The sequence below is a fragment of the Patiria miniata genome, unplaced genomic scaffold (assembly GCF_015706575.1).
Source record: "Patiria miniata isolate m_02_andy unplaced genomic scaffold, ASM1570657v1 HiC_scaffold_9, whole genome shotgun sequence".
Lineage (NCBI taxonomy): Eukaryota > Metazoa > Echinodermata > Asteroidea > Valvatida > Asterinidae > Patiria > Patiria miniata.
This window is the reverse complement of record NW_024037076.1, coordinates 3,975,879-3,995,974: the sequence shown is the minus strand read 5'-3', so window position 1 is coordinate 3,995,974 and position 20,096 is coordinate 3,975,879. Positions and strand designations below refer to the sequence as shown.

The 20,096-nt window shown below is 42.0% G+C and overlaps 1 protein-coding gene across 1 annotated transcript; it reads right to left on the bottom strand.

The window, feature by feature from the left end:
* Nucleotides 1-6,335: 6,335 nt before the first annotated feature.
* On the bottom strand, nucleotides 6,336-19,495 carry LOC119720246 (paired mesoderm homeobox protein 2-like). Its single transcript, XM_038189867.1, has 3 exons — nucleotides 18,366-19,495; nucleotides 10,657-10,844; nucleotides 6,336-7,499 (listed from the first exon to the last, which is right to left on the bottom strand). The coding sequence occupies exons 1-3, from the start codon at nucleotides 18,628-18,630 to the stop codon at nucleotides 7,134-7,136; spliced, it is 819 nt and encodes a 272-aa protein (XP_038045795.1). The 5' UTR covers nucleotides 18,631-19,495; the 3' UTR covers nucleotides 6,336-7,133.
* Between the last annotated feature and the right edge of the window lie 601 nt (nucleotides 19,496-20,096).

Here is a 20,096-nt window from a genome sequence, read left to right as displayed (position 1 = left end):
TTTCACCGAAGATGTGTTAAAAATTTGCTCCCAATTTTGTAGGTATTTCGCATTTTATTTGTCTAACATCCCCATAATTTCCGGCGCCCCAGTTTTCAGTTCAACCTCCTTCTATAACTTAATTTGCGGTTTTGTGCTTCCAATATTTCCCGATGTAAAATTAATGATCCAAACAGGTTTTTATTTTTTATCTTTTGGCTGTGGCGTCGTTTTGTGACTTTACTTATGAAAATATTAGTGGCTCTAAGTAAGGCTTTCCCTCTTGCTCTGAATTGCGCTCCGGACTTTGGGTGGAGTGTTCAAACAAGGACCAGTTCACATGCCCCAAGCGGCAATACCCTTCCCTCTCATCCCTTCTCTCCCCTCTCACCCCTATTCTCCCCCTTCCCAACCCTGCCCCTCCCACGCTACAATTTCAACTCGCTCGTCCTCCATACACCCCACTGCAACCCACTTTTGGTCCCATCTAGTCTTAAATAGGCCCCAATAATTGTTGGGGTACCGTCAACCCACCCATTCCATCTCACCAATCGCCACTCAACCCTAGCCCTCCGAATAAATTCCTTACCCGTTTAATACCCTCTAATCTTGTTACCAACAGTAAGCCTATATGTACATGTAGCCTACCTGAGTCCAATTTTTCATAAAATATGCTTAGCAATTGATGTGCTTACTGCTAAGCATAAATCATATGGGAACCAGTCACAACTCATTATAAATGTGATAACATTTTTGATTGGTATCCTGTTTTTCCTAAGCAAATATTTTCTATGCTAAGCAGATTTCTTTAAGAATCGCCATGGATTCTGATCCGGTACACAAGCTCGCACGGCAAGCTTTATAAAACAATCGCCAAACTCCCAAAGTATTGTGAAGGTGTACAAAAAAACTCAGGCCGTTTGGCAATGTAATTGCTTTGACCCCTATTGACCCTGGAACGACCCCAGGACTTGGCCCGTAACGCGCCGGTAGCTCACGGCAGAGTAGTTGGCCCGCGTCTGGTCCGGTCCCCCCGTTGGGACTTTACACGCTGGACTTGCCAGGCTAACTCCAATAAAAAAGGGGAACAAATACGCGAGTCCCAGCAATTATTGCGGCGATAACCCGGAAAATTGTGCTGACAAAAACGATCCATAAATACGTCGTGCTCAGTATTATGAAAATTGATTGATGTATTATAGAACGTCTGGCCTCGAAAAATATTTACCGCTCGTGTCGATGATGCATTGCGAGTCATCTTGGAGGGGGCGTGGCCAATTCACTTTACTGGGGTGTAAATTGGACATTGCTTACCCCTTTTTAATTCTTCATGTACCTAGCTTGGTCTGTGAAAATGTAGTCGCCGTCAAGGATCGCGCCCCTCTCGGTTGGGCGCTAAGGCTCGCACGCGTTGGTATGGTCGGAACAATACAACCATTTACATTGATGGTATCAGTAGTGTGTTTTGTTTGCAAAATTAATATGCAAAGTATCGCAACCTCATGTGCACAACTGAGATATAAGTAGGTAATAAACACAAAGATGGAAATCCACGGAGTCTTTGTGACTGAGACGAATATTTATGAGTTGGGTGGGACTGGGAAATCCTAAATCCTGATTGAGAAGAATATGCATGACTAGACTATGGGTTGTGTCGGTGATTAAGACTTACCTAACTGCTTTGACGTATGCGGGATTCGATCCTTGGTCACAGAGTTGGAAGACGAGAAAAGTAGGCCTCCTCAAGTTGTTAAATGAAGCGAAGGGTTCATTATTGAGGTGAAACCACGCCCACGCGCGTGTCGCGCGCGTTCATTAATCGACGCGCGCGCATTTTGGTAACTCTATTGGTCGAAGGAGCATTGAGTACGCGCGTACCACCTGTGCGCGCATACCACGGTACTAATCATTTCAGTAATGGGATTCAATTGAGGTCGTTCAATTAGTCTACACGTTGCACAACCGTGCATTGTACATGCACACGTTGTAGTTGCAAACTCCAAGACGTAGCTTAAAAGTTAAACCTTTGGTGAGTTTTATCTTCGCTCGAGCACAAGTCAGCAAATTGCCCCGTACCTGTAACTTTTTTAAAACTAATTTTAGCTCTTATATTATTTTCTTACTTTTCTGTATAGTGAAGTCATTGCTTTTATATTTAAACTGCCATCGTGAAATAATGGTGAGAATGCAAAAGTATCTATTTTCGAGAAGTGCATGATCGGTGGTTGCGTTATGTGAAATACGAGTACATGACGTGTAACTTTGCCCCAAACCATTCTTAATGGTATGCATCTAGTCGTGAACGCCCCCCCCCCAAAAAAAAATGTAGGACTAACCTTCACCTTTTGGCAGTAACCAAATAAAAAAGGGAAGCTTCTAGTTTCGCGGATAAAATATTTATAGCCCGCGATCCAAGCGAAGCCGGAGGGCCAAATAATTCTCCGGAACGCCGCCTGAAAATTCGGTCCTTTTCCCCAGTGTGGAAGATGACGTAGTACCGGCGGGCGAAGTTGGGCAGCGCGACGAGTGACAGAGGCCGGGTGGAAACCGCCGCTTGGCCCGGTAGGGCGAGCAGACGGCGCCCGCTGACGTGGTAGAAGTAAAACGGTAACCTTGGAGTTCGAAGTCTGCTACACTCTGATCTAATTTCCAAAGAGTCAAATTAGGGACTACAAGTTAGTCATGATTCCGAGTGACAATCACTCCAATTGAGGTAAAATTACTTCAGTCAAAACTCGAGTGAAAGTACGATCTGTTCGATTGAGTGTCCCTCGTTTCAGTAGGTACGGTAAGAGTGCATTTTCACTGGAATAGAGAGAATTTAGTTACACATTAATGAAATTACAGAAACATTGTGAGATGCGGATTGTTACTTACTACAGGGTGTTGCAAAAAGAAGGAAACCCACTTTTGACAGGATTTTAACTATTTACTTAAACTTATTTAAACTGTTTTTTTTTTATTAAGTAGTGAAAGTAGCTCTTCAACCATACGTGGTGAAAACATTTTTTAATTTAACTCGTAAGAATAGTGTTATTATGGTAATTTGAATACAAGTCACCAAAACCACTGTTGTCCACGTTTAAGTAAAGTGTAGTGCTTTTTGTCTTCAAATCAAGCTTCGGAGCTCAGTCAAGCGGATAGAATAAACTAAGCCGTCCGTGGCAAACAGGTTTGGCACATGACATTTTTAAACTACCATATCTCAGAGACAGAATTTCCCTTTTTGTAATCATTTTTCGTCACTTATGTTTAAAGATCAATATTTTAATACCATTCAATTGAATTTTTGAAATATGCTCAACAAGTAGGTGAAAATTGCTGTCAAAAGTGGGTTTCCTTCTTTTTGCACCACCCTGTATAGTGGACTCTACTGAGCACAATAATTGCTCTGGGTATTGAACCAAATATATGTTTAAAAGTTATGGCCAATTGAAGACAAGTACCGCTTTTTCATTTTGTCCACGGCGACTGATACTTTGACTGCCGCAATAAGAACAAGGACCGAAACTTGCTTTTATGAAAAAGGCTAGCAAGTAGAGGGCACAGACAGAGCAGTAAAGTAATCATCTAAGAAGTGTATAAGGCCAAAAAAAAAAAGTCTCCGGTTTCTGGTATGCGCGCGCGTCGCCGTAGCCATTCGCGTCGGCAAAATGAAAAAGTTTTTTTTTCAATGAAATATGATGTCTCAAAACCGCCAGACTCACAGGTTTGACTGGAATTCTGCTGCTGCGCAATTTCAACGTGTTTTTAGATGGGGTTATGATCGAGAATAAGCTTTATGTGGCCTCTCTGGACTCCCATATATTTGCACTAAGTTTAGTCGGGCACCATTTGCAGTCATCAGCCGACATTTGAAGCAAAAAAGTCGGGTAAAAAAAAAAAAAAGCCGCGTCGCCGCACCACTTTTTAGACAAGCTCCATACCAGAAACCGGAGACTTTTTTTTTGGCCTAACGAAACAGTTCTTTTCAGGACTATACCATTACTTCCAAAAGGATCAATGACAATTGTTTTTAAAAAATGAACAAAATAAAGAGAAAGATTAAAACATTAAAGAAGCAAAACTACCCTCACCCCAAATCAATTACATTCCTAACAAATGACAATTGGACAGATTGAAAATCGGCACTTATTTTGAATTGGCCATAACGCAATAAAACATTGACCCGATTGGAAAGATGTTTTCCTCGTTGAAAAGCTAACGGACTTTACTCTCGAAATATGAATAGATATTTGCGATGTATTTTTTGAAAGCTGTGAAACCCAATTTATCGATCAACTAAATGTCACTTCAGTCATCTTCAGTCGGATAGAGAGAATTTTCATTCTTTTGAAAAAAAAATTAAGCACATACCCAAAATAATATTTTTGATTTAATATGGAAATATTTGAAAGTGTCGACAATTTTGTGTGCTTATGGGTGTAGAGGAGACCAATAACCTGCTCCCTTAAGGTTTTTTTTTTGGGGGGGGGGGACTAGGGCAGCTTAGAATCGAAATTAACATGTTACAGAATCGCTTTTACAACATCAGACAAGAACAAACACAAACATTTTGCAGTCGAGTATTTCATTCACATTTATTTGCCTCATTGACTCAATATACACACGGTGAGCGACCCGCAAGCGATTTTTGACAGATCCAGTAAGCCCCGCCCCATAATGTTTCGACCAATCACAGTGGTTGTTAATGTCCGACATGCGTGCGCGTACGCATGACGCGCGCGCGCTGCTGGAACACGCAGAGTGGCAATGGAGAGTCGCACGTGATGTTGCTACCCACTAGCGCAGTGGGCGGGGCTTAATGGATGGTCTATTGACGACTGTTCCAAATGTACACCTTTTCAAAATAACTAAGGAACTCCAGCCGTATTCATAAATGTCACCTTTCAAATCCAGAAAAACAATTGAATACAGGCAAACAAAAGTCTAGTACCAATGAACTCATCATGGAAACATCAATCTCGCAACACACGTTATCTTTAACTTAAAGGACAGAGTACATCATGTGTAGCTATCCAAAAAGTAACTGACCAGATTATTGTTAAAAAAAACATACTTGCTTTAAGGATAATAACGGCACTAAAATCCCAGTGAACATTATATTTTTTCTGCCATGCTGTCATTTTGAAGAAAACAATAAAAGGTCATTTCCAAAGATGAGTCAAGTGACGCATTTTTTGGAAATTTTCGTTAGTAGTTGGTTTGTAATTGGGCGAATCCGTGAATGGGTGCGCGCAAGCGTTGACACAACGCACACGCGCGCGCGGTTTTTTTACTATTAATCGAGGGTTCCGTGTGTGACATCGCGTAGCTGCAATCGGCTGAATGAGAACGTGTCCCAGATGCTGATTTTGGGCGCAATTCAAAATATGTCTCGGCAACTTTTCAATTGGAATCGAGATTCTAGAATATTGTTTTCTCGGAATACACATCATTCACTGAGCTGAAAGTACATCAGGTTAGCTGTTAAGCACCCTTCTTGAGATTTTTAGCAATTTTGTTGCTTCAAACGAAACAAATGCACAATTACCAATGATATACTCCATCTTAAGGAGAGAAAAAAGATGCCGAATATAAAAAAGTAACTTTCTAAAATACTGTACAAAGTTAATTGAGCTTCGTTAAACAATGCTTTAATATTAAAAACAAATTACTTTTATGTACAGAAAGTTTCATAAATTAAATAGAAAAAAGTTGGCTCTTAACACAAATTGGCACTGTCAATGTCCAGGAATATTTACAACTTTTCGTTAAAAAAATTATGTAGTAAGTGAAATCGTACGTTTTCTCTTTGTTAAATAAGCATGCGTGCATGCTTCGAAAAAAATTCCAAGAGATATCGTAACATATTTCAAAACATATATCGTAAGGCAGTAGTGGGGATCTTTTATGCTTCGTATACAGTGTTTGAGATTCGTAGGGAATTCTAGTACATACAACACAATTTTAATTAATCAATGTTCTGTTTTATTCATCGATTTCAGCTTATTAAAACATAGGGATGCTTTGATACATCACGTTATTTGTGAGCTAAATGGGGCAGGTAGGTGATTTTTTTACTAAAAGAAAATCGTAGTTTTTGGGGTCCCCCCCCCCCCCCCCAAATGTATAGGGCCTAAAGTCGCAAAGCTTGAACCTGAAGCAAAATACTAAGCGAGCCCGTAGTTTGGAAAACTCCAATGGATTCCTCTGGTGGAAGCCGGTGGAGGGCGCTCTAGCTTACAACGGCAAGGGCGCCCTCTGCCGTTTGTTAACCATGCCCCGTAGGGACTGCAAATTATTAATTAGCTAGTTCTATCCCATTTCGTATTGGAAGAACACGTCTAGTTTTCGTCTTGGGCCATTTCAATCAGTAAGTAAGAGTTGAAAGGTGTGTGAACGGTGGAATTCCAGACAATCTTAAGGCATGTCCATGGCATTGTATCGTTCGACCACTTACAATATTTGATCTATTCTTATCGCATGACAAACAAGGCCTATTTAAAAAGGTGAAACATTAAACCAAAATAGTCACTGCTGAACCTGTTAAGCAAAATACCTTCTGTATCTGGAGAATCAGCCTCTCTTGGAAACATGCATGCATTTTAATCAATTTACCTAAAACCTATTGTTGTTGCCAGGCAAAAAAGTTTCCCAGGTGAACGTTTTAAAGTATGTACATGTACATCACATCAGGCAACGGGTGAAGTGACACGAAGTTGCCGCTGTTGTGATTAGGTCCTCGGCCGACATCCGAGAGAGAAGACAGGGTACCCGTCTTCATCGAGCGTGCATCATGGGAGTCACTTTTGTGCGAAAGTCGCTTAGTTCGATGTTATACATCCGTTCCTCGGCCGAAATCCAAAAGGGAAGACAGGGTACCCGACTTCATTGAGCGGTGCATCAAGTCGCTTAAGTTCAACGTGTGGTTGTTTTTACAAAACATCTCCTTTTCTCTCGCCATCCAAAATTTTAATATTTCAGGAGCGAAATATGTCAATTGACCTAAAATTGTACGATCTTCAATTACGTAGGAGAAAGTCTTTAAAATACTTGAACTTAGTTGTAGAAATGTCTGCACGTTTCTGCTCCTTGGCATAATATCCAATGTTTCACAAAATTTCAGTAGATGGCCGACTTAACAAATTAAAGCCTAATCATATAAATCAGTTTCACATGAGTGGTATTTGATGCATGCTGTATTCCCTCGCCCGTAGCCTCAGGTTGGCCAGACTTGGCCCGATCCCCAGCCCAACGCCGACTCCGGGAGCGCTGTCGGCGTTGACCATGCACGGGTTCATGAGCGTGGTGGGCGCGCTGCCGGGGGCCATGCTGACGGTGCCCGCTAGCCGGCTGTACGTGGTGGGGTTCCACGAGGCGAAATCGGCCGGGTTGGTGACGGGGCAGGGACGGGCGGCCACGGGCTGCTCCACGCTGACGCCGTTCACATTGCCCGCGCTGCGTCGAGCCGAGGACTTGGCCGCCTGGTGGCTGCGCTCGTTGCGACGGAACTTGGCTCGCCGGTTTTGGAACCATACCTGAAGTGAAAAAAAGAGGAAACGGACAAGAATCTGATCATTTAAAACGAAACACACACACTTCAAAATGTAAGAACATATTGCATGGCATGACCGACAGTGGACTTCTTGCCCAAATTATCAACTGCCAACCACATTATAGATCGGTTTTAAATTGAACCTGAATTGAGATACATGTAATTCCATGCCTGCATGTATTCTGGACTCAAAGGGCCAGCCCGTTGTCGTGTATTAAACTGACTGGGACATTGACTGAACTGACTGACTGAGGTCCAGCTCAAGTACGCAAACCTATAGTCTTGTTACGATGCCAGAAATTCTCCCTTTTTTGCACCTTTTTGTTCGTTTTCAGGTTGAAACTTTATTCTTTTTGAGTCACAAGATGTTCGCCAGCCGTTCGTCGTGTTGTACCGAACTCTCGAATCACAAAGTGAAACCAAACTTAAAGGGCATATCATTTGCATTTACCTACAGACATATCCAAAAAAGCTTACTTGGATTAAAGATCGTACTGGTAACTTAAAACACCCCGTGAAATTATTCCGTCTGGTTTGCTTAAGAAATCAAGAAATGTAGGTGATTTCCAACGATCAGTCAGTTGACTTTAGCCTAATCGTGTTTCGTGACCAAAATGTTGTGCATGGGTATTCAATGTTTTCTCGAAAAGTGTCACTGAGCTGAAAGTTCAACAGGTTGGGTTTTGAACATTCTTCTTTGGATTTTGAGTGTTATTATTGGAAACCAACAAATACACGAAAAGCAAATGATGATTATGTCTTTAACGAGCGTAAGCTTGCGCCACACAACAACGTAATATCCAAACCTAAAGTCTAGAGAGATACAAAGTGAAAAGACAACTCTCTTGTCTTACAGCCACGAAGGATCATTTACATTCACCCAGAAAAAAAAGTACTTAACGATTAAATGACAGACACCTTGCTAAATAAGTCCAAGTGAAGATAGGACGGGTATAAAATACCCCGTTAAATTACGCCTGAAATGGTATCGTTTGGAAGAAAATCATTGATGGTGATTAAAAAAAACTGTGCATGCCTGCGGACTTTTTACGTGCGTTAGCGACGGAATCGAGTTTCGAGACCGACGATTTCGCATATTTCCACTGTTTTCTCAATAACCACTGGTCTGAACTCAACAGGTTTGGTATTGCACCCTATAGGATTTTGAGCACTTAAGTCTTCAGGATTTTGCGCAAAAAGCAAATGATCATAATACCTTTAATCGTTCAAAATTTTGCCGTGTTTTTCGCATCTTTTACCCATCTCATGCACGAAGCTTGGCCAGGTGTCTGGTGTAAAATCAAGGTGTCCCTTCATAATTAGTATACCCGTTATCCCACTACATGTAAATGACATTTACCATTAACTGAGACTTGTGTTTCTGGGCCTGGAAGATACTTGCAACATTCGGCTATTCTTACGTGATAACGCAGCAACGGCAAAGGGGCGTCGTTGCTTTGAGCTTGCAAATAGCGAGAACACTATACAACCATGTTGAAAAATTAGGTTAACCAACAAATAAACAAGAAAACTCAATATAAATGAACCAAGAATCTTTCACAAGACCTACAATACCCTCAGAGAACGCTCCATCTCTTGCCAGTGGTCAGAAACCACGGAATTCACAGCACAGATCGATAAATTACATCGGAAGTTAATATAAAGAGAGCCGTGGAAATCACTGGAGTTGTTTTTCGGTTTCTCCCCAACTGCCGGCCCCCTTGTCCGCTCCGGGTCTGGTAGAGTCAAACACCCCCTCGGGAATGACAATAACTCATAAACAAGGATCGTAAATATGAGCCAGAAATCAGGTCGCGTAGCCACGTTACACGTCCCAAAAGAGCTCATAAAAGAAAAAAACTGTACCTTGACCCAGAAATGGGGGATTAGTTTTTGTCGTGCTTCGCAATCCCACATGAAGGATCGCTGTAATTAGAGAGAACTACGCGGGCAAGATGTCTGGGTCCCAATAAAAGGCTGGCTTCTATTTGTCACTGTCTGCTTTGATGATCGTTGCATTTTGTGTCTGTACAAGTCATAATGCCTGATTTTATACATGTATTTGTGAACTGTATCAAATTTAATAGGCCATACCTGTGACAATGTTGTAGCCGATGGCAAGATTTCAGGGCCCAATTTTATGTAGCATTATTGCTATAAAGCAAACTTGTCTTGCTGGCAAGGTGAGGATGGATTCCGCCCTTTCTGATCCCGTACATTTATACAATGACCAACTGACGTGAAACTTGGTATGTTTGTAGAACATAATGTAAAGTCTAAGCTTTAGATTATGTAAAGCAAGCATTTTGTAAACATGATCATTAATATTCCATGTATGACAATGTGCGAATGGATGTGTTTTCCTGAACACGATCAACGGAGTACAAACACTTTATAGGGGTAGCCCAATTCGAAAATTAGACATTTTGCGCGAACTCTGTGCCAATTTTTAGCTGCGGGATAGCAGCTCAACAAATCATCATGTATCTCCGTTAGTTAGTTAGTAACAAACCTTGACATTGTGTATTGCTGCGATCCTACATATTTTGACCGATTTCAACCAAACTTTGTCAAAAGTATCAGTGCAGCCCCAACATGTCACATGACCAAACTGGGGTCATAGATCATCATGGGGTCACTGGGGTCATAAACCTGATTTTGTTTTTACTCAAAACACTACTCCTTCAAGAAATTACATGGCACAATCACGTGACTCATGCATGAACACCACGTTTGTTTATGGTGTAAATCGAGGACGTTCCTCTTCCCTTTTCCTTTGTTTGTATATACTAACTTTTTCGCAACAGCTCTCATTGGTTTTGTACACGTTTTCAATCGAGGTCGTCCTCGATTTGGTTGCTGTCCTCGATTCAGCGATGACGCTGCACGTGTGTGTCCTCGATTTACACCATAAACCTACTCACGAATTCGTTGGCCCGCAGCTTCGAGATCCGATCGAGTTTATTTTTCGTGAAGTTTCGGTCCAAACGACCACAAGGCATTAGTAGTGCACAAGGTTTGGTAAAAAGACAATGGCGCGGCGATGATGTCGGGAAAAGTGTACGGAGGCGGGTGGATGCCGCCCCTGCCCTTGTAGAAAAAACAAACAAAATAGTTTTGCAGAGATTAGTTTTACCCACCTGTACTCTAGCCTCGCTCAGGTCCACTTTCCTCGCCAGTTCCTCCCGTAAGAACGCGTCCGGGTAGTGGGTCCGTTCGAAGATGCGCTCCAACGCGTCGAGCTGCGCCGTGTTGAACGTCGTCCGGTTACGTCGTTGCTTCTTCCGCTGCTTGACCTGGGCCGGCGTTAATCCCTCCTCCGATCCCCCTGAAGTGAAAAGTGAAGGGGAAAAAATCAATGTTCTTATCCACAATAATTACAGGGCCAGCCACTTTTGGAAATCAGGGAAAACCTTGAAAACGAATTTCTATTTTACCAGTCAGGGAAAACTCGGGGAATTTGGACAACGCCAAAAATCGGGGAAAACACAGGGAATTAGGCAGTGACCCAGAAGGGGAAGGTTTTTGCCAGTTTGGCGTATGTGCGTCTTTTGCCATGTGTCCAAGTTGTGCCCATTGACTGACTTGCAATATAGCTGTAACTGTAAGGGGAGAAGGGAGACCATCGCTTGTCAAAAAGTTGCCTGTGTATTATCAGTATCTTTTATCTTTGCAGTAACCACGTCTTTGACTTCCCAGCAACGTCGTTAAAGTGAAAATATTTCTCATGGAATTTAGAAATTTCTCAGGGAAATCTGTGGGAAAACTCAGGGAATTCTGTTTTCTTAGAGTGCTGTGCCGTAGTCGTGCATGAGTCGTATGATGGCTGCCTATAATGCGCCTTAAATTATTAACATCCTTTCGTCTGGACCACATTGTAGCTGCGTCCTTCGCAATTCAGCTTCTCAGCTGCGAGTATAAGGATGATTAAGCCCCCAAATTATTATGTACAATGACTTGTATCAACGGTCATATGACAGCTGCATAGTTAAAACTAGCCAAATTTTGGAAATCAAATTTGTATCGCAATCATCTACCAATTACAATAATTATTAAAAGAGCAGTATACTATTCAGTATAACTCGAGTCACATTTCTCAACATAAATTTATGACACACGTTTAAATTTCGCAAGTGGAAAGATTTAATTATTGGTTCCATTTGTGGTGTCACTTACAATTCAAGAACAACTCAGTTACATGGTAAATTCAGCTTAAGCCTAATAATCCCATTTTGCTAACCTCCTGCAACTTGTCGGCTATCTTGAAGGGTGTCCTTTCTTTCCTAAATCTTGGAATCAATCATTGACCAAATCTTAATCGATTTCAATTCACTATCCCATCACCGCACAATCCCAAACGCATCTTGAAAATATTTTTGTCCGGGTTATTGTAGGCTACGATTCGGGACCTTTAAAGTTCCACCCTGAAAAATTGACTTCGTCATGGCATAACCAGATGGATCTGTCAGGCTTTACCAGCTCGCCGGCGGACCGTGGGCTAATCCCGACCAAATCTACCGCGACCCCCGGTTGATCCGGTATCGGCGTTTGATAGAACACCGACAAACGTCGCGGAGGCTGTAGTAATCCCCCACCGCGACTCGGCAAGAATTGGACCGGGGCAGAACGGCAGACAGACCCACGAGGGGCCGCCGCTGGCTACGCGCTTGTGTCATACGCCAGCGCGTGGTTATTGAACTCCCATCGACCACAGTGGGGGAAAAATGATCCAGGATTTTTTTTAAAAAATTCAAAGTTGGAAATAGATCAAACTTAGAAGTTAATGGTTATTAATTAGAAAGCTGTTTGATTATAACGGGTTTTTAATTAATACTAACGAATTCATGCCGATATAGCACAAAGAATTTAAATTTGCTTATCAATATTTTCTGCACAGCACCAAAAAGGTGTGGGTTCTTTCAGCAAAACGAACACAATTCACACACATCCCTTTGTGAATTGTTTTCGTTTTGCTGAAAGAACACTTACCTTTTTGTGATCCGTGGACAGAACGGCCCTAAAACGGTGGTTGTATTTCAAATTCCGTAACTTGAAAAGTACGAGTGATTTGAATGATTCTTGTACTAAAAGAAAGCTTATGAATTGGGCTTTCATATCCTAGATTTTGAAAGTGCTACATGCAGAACTTCACTACAAATACAAAATGCTCCCGACATTTGGGTTTCGTTTTTTTTTTACTCGCCATTTACATCCCTGCTTTGAACGGTCATAAAATGATAGTGGACCTTTAACTCCTCAGAAACGTTTATGTCGTAATAAAGATCATTGTGGGGGATACGTGGTATATGTCAAAAGCGGCACCCACAGCCCAAGATCTTGCACTAATGTCTGGATACTAGGAAAGCCCCAACAAAAATATGTGCCTGGCAGAAAAAAATAAAGTTGTTTCATAACAAATTGTATTAAAGTTATGTAGGATCATTTGCTTCTTTTGCGTTTTGTGTTTCCAATAATAACACCACTCAAAATGCAAAGAAAAATGTTCAAAGCCTACATTGAAGTTTCAGCTCAGTGATATTACACTTTTTTGAGAAAACTGTGTAAAACTATGCATAGCCGTTTTCGTCCACAGCACCTTATATTTCCAAAAATCAGTCAATTATTGACTGATCGTTGGAAATCACCTACATTTCTTGATTTCTTCTAAATGACAGCAAGCTAGACGGAATAATTCAACGGAGTGTTTTGTACCAGTACGCTCCTTCATCTAACTTTAAAGTAAGCTCTGTGATGGTAATTCGGTAGATTACTTTGGGATAAATGTAAAAGATCATGCCTTTAATTAACGGCCTATATCCAGTGGCGTAGCTAGGATTTTTTTTAGTGGGGTGGGGGTGGGTGGGCACAGAGGGGCATCAGAATATCATGGGGGCACATATCGCAAACGTCCTGCAGTTTTCCTGCAGTTGGGCCCCATAGGCCTAATGATATCCATTGACATAAGAAGTTGTAAACAGTATGCCTTTGGGTAACTGAAAAAAATGGTTGCCCGGAAGGAAAATGGGGATCATCAGTACTTTGGTGGGGGGGGGGGGGGGGGAGGGGGGGGGGGGCCGGGGGCACGGAAAATTGGTGGGGGCAATTTTCCCCTACCTGCCTTGATTGGCAACCGTAGCCTTTCATTCTGTGACAAGTGACAACACAAAAACCATAATTGAAAAGTGGCGCAAGCCTGTAAATAGACCCTTTCATAAAATTGGTCACTGCTCAGTCAACCGTGAATGTAATGACATCAGCAGGGTGTGGTTTTAAAGAGGAGATTCAACCCTAACAGAAGAAATCTCCCTTTGATTCACATGTGCCCTACTTCTGTTGCAATTAGCAATAATATCTCGGTTTCGGTTTTTTTGATCCAACCTGTATAAGCATAAGTAATATAAAGCCTTTGTGCGTTCATTAATAAATTAAAATAACGAAGAACAGCCTCGTAGACAACCACAACGCATACGATCAATTGGCATAACTTGTATGCTCTAAAGTCATGTTTACCTGGAAAACTACCAACCAAAATTAAAGACAAAAATCTTGGTCAAAGTAAAACAGGACTGGTACAATTTGTGAAATTATTCTGCCTGAAATTGTATCGTTTGGAAAAAAACAAACATTGAAGGCATAGTTTCAAAATGGGACTAGGCCTACTGTTTGTTAATACGCGCATTAGCAATAGAATCCAGTTATGAGACCCACAAATCGTACATTATGTTTTCTTAAGCTGTGTAACAGCTACTGGACTAAACGTTCATCAGATTATAGTTGTGTTATGTCCCACGATTATATTTCTCTCCTGTATAACACGATCACTTCGGAAACACTGCCTCAGCGAAATACAAAAACGATTCACCTTCACGGTGACATTGAGCAGACGCGACGGGCGCTCAGCTACCGTGCGTCAGCCAGACGCCCCCCGGTATATCATCCCAGGCCCCGCCGCTAAGTACCCTCGTGAAACTGGGACTTTACGGGGTTGTAAACGTCAGTTCTCTCGTAACGCAAGTTTTTAAATGCCAAAACCAAAAGATAATACGGTCATGCAAACGTGAAGTCTTTATCCCAGTACAAAAAAATCCAGATCGTTATAAAAAGTGATTGGTTGCAGTAACCGCTGCTATATCAGATTCGAATCAGCCAGCCGACCCCAGCACTGTTTCATGGTCGAGTGGTAAGACGTCTGCACTAGTAAAACCAGAAGTTCGTGGGTTCGAGTCCCACCAAGTGATTTTCTGAATTTCATTCTCGCAATCCCTCCGACAACACCGTAAACTTGTGAAATAAGGTCGGTGAAGGGTAAATCCCAATATTGAAAGTTGGTGGGAAATGCTGGGCAATCATATTCCACTGGACATTGTTGATATTTTTTTTACCAGCATTGCGGCACGAAATTTATCAACATTATGCCCATTTTTCATTGGGTTTTAGCTTGCTAACGTAACCTTTAATATTTGGTTCACTAACGACGTGCTCTATAGTATTAGTTACTCAGCTTGATGTTCAGTTGATACAACTTATTTTTCTACAACTTACAATCCTTGTTGAAAATACTCAGTTTCGGTTGAAATCAATACACCATCCGCTTTAACCGTTGCATTATTCATATCCCAGAATACATGTATTGTGAATTATATACTTTCGTCTGTCACAACAACCGTTCTTTTCTGCATTCTCTTGGATTCTCTTTCTAGTCAAAACCTAAAGTTCGTTCCTTTCCAATAATAACACCACTCAAAATCCAAAGAAGAATGGTCAAAACCTAACCTGTTGAAGTTTCAGCTCAGTGGGTATTACACTTCTCGAGAAAACTGTGAAAAACCATGCACAACTTTTGATCACGAAACACCATTTCGTCCATCGCACTCTTGATTTCCAAAAATCAGTCAATTGACTGATTGTTGGTAATCACCTGTATTTATTTATGTCTTCTAAATGAAAGCAAGCAGACGGAATAATTTCACGGGCTGTTTAGTACCAGTGCGATCTTTAATCCAGGTCAACTTTTTGATAAATATTCGGCATTGATTAACAGTTACTTTTGGGGTATATCTGGAAATACTAAATGTCAGCAAAACCACGATGAAGGTCGTAAGTAATATAGACCTTGAACCATTTCGCTCTCTGGCGTAAGTTCAGCCCCTTCTGATATGACACGGGAAGTCTGGATATGCTTCTGTGAAGGTCATCGCACTCAGACCACTTCTTACGAGTCCAATTTACAGCCGTCGAAACACAGACCAGGTCGGTGTCTGTGACAGACCATGGAGTAAAGAAACATAACACTTTTATAAAATCGAAAACGTGCAATGTCAGCGCAGTATGCAGAACTCTCTTGCCTTGCCGATGTTTTTTTTTTTTTCGTGTGTATAAGGCAGAAATCTCAAGCGAGTTTTCTGCTGTCGTTGATTGTGAAAATGGATCCTTGGGTTTTTTTTCTTCAAATTAATCTTCACTCAAAACTTTTTTTTCAGATTTGACAAGAAAACAGATTTTTTTTTTATTGCCTTGGCATTGAAGGTTAACCATGTGTAAATAAAATTAGTCAAGAGTCAGGACCAACAATCGAAAGTGAATGAAATGTGGTCAAAGCTAGCTAAAACGATTGACAAGTATATTCCAAAGTGACTAGATTCCATTTTCAGGTCAGTTCTCAAAGACAATTAAAACGGTTTGGACCAAAGATTAAGATCTTCCAAACAAAAATGACACAAACCAGAACTAATTTCATCCATTGAACGTTATCCAGCTGGAAACAAGATCTATGTTAGATCGATTAGAGCCCCTCTAACGGATAACAAGTGGAAAAGCCATTTAGTGAAAAGACCGAGAATATGAGTTGTTCACCGGGTTACGGAGGGGCAAATTGAACCGGCTATCGCGTCGTCGCCCCCGCCACTTCTTCGCGTGCTGCTCGCTGGCCAACTCCGTTAGAATTCAATCATTGCACAATTTCCTTGAATCTAAAGTGGGCAAGAATTATCTCTTCTGATCTTCACTGGTTAATTTGCACGCGTCCATTGATGCATCGGACCGTTTTTGCACTTAAGACTTGAAATTTGGAATTGAAAAATGCAACTGTTACTTGGAGTGTCATAGCCCTTTGCACGGAATGCCATAATTAAAGCCACGTAATTATGATTATTCGCAATAACCTGGAAAGTACTTATACCGATTGAATGACAGAAAACCTTGATGCAAGATAGGACTTGTATCAAATACCCTGTAAAATTATTCCGTCTGAAATGTTATCGTTTTGTACGGGGGAAAAAAAGGTCGTTCAAAAAAAGGTCGTTCAAAAAAAGGTCGTTCAAAATAGGGTTCACGCGTGTACATTTTTACGTGTGTTACCGACGAGACACCCAAAAGTGCATGTGTTTCCTCCGTTTTCTCAAAATGTACAGTGGTCACTGAGCTGTAACTTCAGCAGGCCAGTTGTTAGTTATGTACCCTACCTAAGAAGTTGGGCAATTTTGTTGATTCATCCGCAGAAGAAAAAAATGCACAAAGAGTAAATGATGTGCCAAAATCAAGGCTGCCCTTTCAGGGAATGTTTCTCGTCAATATGGTTTGCAGCTATTACACATTCGATATATAGCTGAATCTTGCAAGCGTAGGCACAATGTGTTCTACTATAAGCACATAACTGCATTATTATTGTATTATATTATATATTAAAATAATTTTTTTTAAACCATATTTGTAGTGATTATATAGCACTTTCCATCGATTCAACAATTTCAAAGCGCTTTACAATTATTCCCCCGTTCATCAGGCCACGAGACCACGCGGCAGCCGATATCTACGCATTCGCCCTCTACCCTCACAAGGTACCCATATCTACTCCTGGGCGGAGAGAGGCAATTGTAGTTAAGTGTCTTGCCCAAGGGCACGATGTTCCTGGCAGGGGTCGAACCCACGCACCATCCGTGAGCCAGACACCGTAACCACTGCACCATGGCGTTCACCAACCAAAATTAATATCCTACGATGTGTTAGCTGCATGGTTCTCGGCCAGCTTCTGTCCAGCAGAACCACGAAATTAGGCACTGATTTGGGGAACAACCCTCTTTTCCGTTGTTGTACAATGTTTTTGCCAAAGATTGGTCAAAATTTCAACTGCTAGCAAAATATCGAAAGCCATTTTTTTTTCGCACAGTGTGGTAAAATAATTGTAATCAAATTTACAAAACAAAAATAGGTATACACTCTAAAAAGCACCGGTCAGATATTGGCCCAGATCCCAGTTCTATTTAGCCTGACCCTATATACTTTTCAGGGTCAAAACGGACACATTTCCGGGTCAAAATTTTACTTTCTCTGACTCATATTCCGGGTGATTCTGACCCAGAATCATTGTCAACATTTTAATTTTGACCCAGAAAAGTGTCAGGCCTCATAAAACCCGGATTCCTGGTTAAATCTGTCCAGGAACTTTTCCGAATGTAACTTGATACTTGCTTGTTGCGTAAAGTTACGTCTCCATCAAGGATTTTGGAGTTAATAGGCCCTATAACACTTGCAACAGTGGTAAAAGATGTTGCATATAGGCCTACTGTTGCATTTAGCAGACGACTTCAGTTGCTTCACCCATATACATGCTACCTAGTTGCCCATGCTCCGTTGCATTAATAGCAGGGCTACTGCTCGTGGTGCCAAGGCTGGCACACAATATTATTACAACAAAATGTTGCATTTTGTTGCGTTAAGCAGGGTTCTTTTCCAGCTGTGCTTGATTTGATTGCATTTAGCATGGTACCTGAAGAGTGCCTGTGTGGGTTAGGGTTCAGAGTCTACATTTTGGTTACTGAAACACACAACAGAATCTGGGATGGGTAATCACCTTCGTAGCAGCCCGACGAGGCGTCATCTCCGCCGTCCAACGCGCCGTTCTGCCCCGCTCCGTCACCCAGCGAGGCCGCGTCGCCGAAGTCCGGCACGTGCTCCAGGTTGAGCAGGTGCGAGACCGAGAAACTCCGGGCGGACGCCTGGTGGTGGTGGTGATGGTGCTGCTGATGCACGGCCAAGGCGTGGTCGGACAACACGGTCTGCTGGACGGAGTTGTCGTAGTCCGTAACCTGCGCCATCAAATCCTCATTGCGGTCCATAGCTGTGCCGTTCCTGTCTTTTCTGATTCACCAGTACCGCCAAAAATATCCCAAATCCACCAAGTTCAGTGACCAACTCCTGTGGCGAATTGCGCTATATTCGCAGTACGCGTGTTGGTATACGGTTTGGCTTCAGTGGTCGTAGTGCGAAACTGTGCCGAAAAAAATAGGACAATAAAATAACGAAATACTTGCTTGGATTTTCCGCCGAGTTGGTTGCCGAAATTCACGTCTGTAGGACACCAAAATAATTCTTGAATGAGGCCTCAAAAATACGGTGGAAAGTTCACTAAAATCTTCTGGTCGAGTAAGGTTTTCGTCGTTTCCTCGTCTTTCTTAAGCTGCAAATGTCAACGATGATCTCGTAAAAAAATCGATCGATGTCTCGTAGAAATGTTTCTTTATAATCTCGTCCTCTGGTAGCTCCGATACAGTTTCAGAGTGATGTTTCCATGGGTTTGCTGCCGAGGCTATTTCTAGGTAGCTTCTTTCTGAAGAAGGGCCGAATTTCACTCTGTTGCCAAAATTGTGTCTGTCCAGTGATCCCACGTGGGTTCAGTAGCTCAACCGCTTCGTCTGCTGACAGCTCATATCGTCATAGAAACTCCAGTCGCCGCATAAAACGATACTCCAAACCCATTGACAATTAAGTGCCCGTGTGACCTCCGAGCAGCGAAGTGCAACTCGATAATTTGCCCAGCTGGCACGACCGTCTCGTATAAGTAGGGGGGAAAATCCCCAAGCTATAAAGAAAAATCCCGGTTACAACCCGCGAGAGGTGATACCAGACCACAAGAACACTAAACGGATTTTGTTTTGGTGGTGGATACTTTCCAGGGCTTGTATTGGTAAAAACCAGTTTGTGTGATACAGTGACGTATTTGCATCGCGCGCGCGCTTAATTCCCTCACTCACACATCGCCCCGCCTGATTGGCCAGTTCGGCGCGTAGATGCTAATGAGCTCGTAGATCCTCCACCAATGAGAATCGGATCTGGCAGCTGTGGCGTAATGCAACACGCGCTGTTAAAGCTGCGCATGTGCCAACACGTATTAGCGCCTGACACCTTAAATGTCTCGATCGTGTAATTAAATTACAATGTGGTCCCGCACGCTTTCCTGAGCCTCACACCCTTCAGAAATAATTCGACTGCGGGGGATGCTAAACCCGTTTGACTTTATCAGCACTTCCATTAAACCTAGGGCGTTTGGGGAGGTCTTATGTAATCATGTCACTAGCCGGCAGACCCGGCACGAAAGCCGGCCCGAAATCCCTCACTTCGACAAGTTGGAGTTTTATCAAATCTCTATTTGGCTGACTCATTGTAGACAAAGTGCAAGTTGTGTTTTAGTGACTGTGACGATTAGAATTGAAAACCGATTTCAAACCCCGATATTTTTTACAAACATATATACAAGATCATATGCATTTCTCCCAAAAGTAACATATAATAATAATTAAACACC

Coding starts and splice junctions, on each gene's coding strand:
- LOC119720246 (XM_038189867.1), bottom strand. CDS start 18,630: ATGGACCGCAATGAGGATTTGATGGCGCAGGTTACGGACTACGACAAC. Junction 10,845..18,365: donor CTCGTCGGGCTGCTACGAAG/GTGATTACCCAT, acceptor TTTTCACTTCAG/GGGGATCGGAGGAGGGATTA. Junction 7,500..10,656: donor TGAGCGAGGCTAGAGTACAG/GTGGGTAAAACT, acceptor TTTTCACTTCAG/GTATGGTTCCAAAACCGGCG.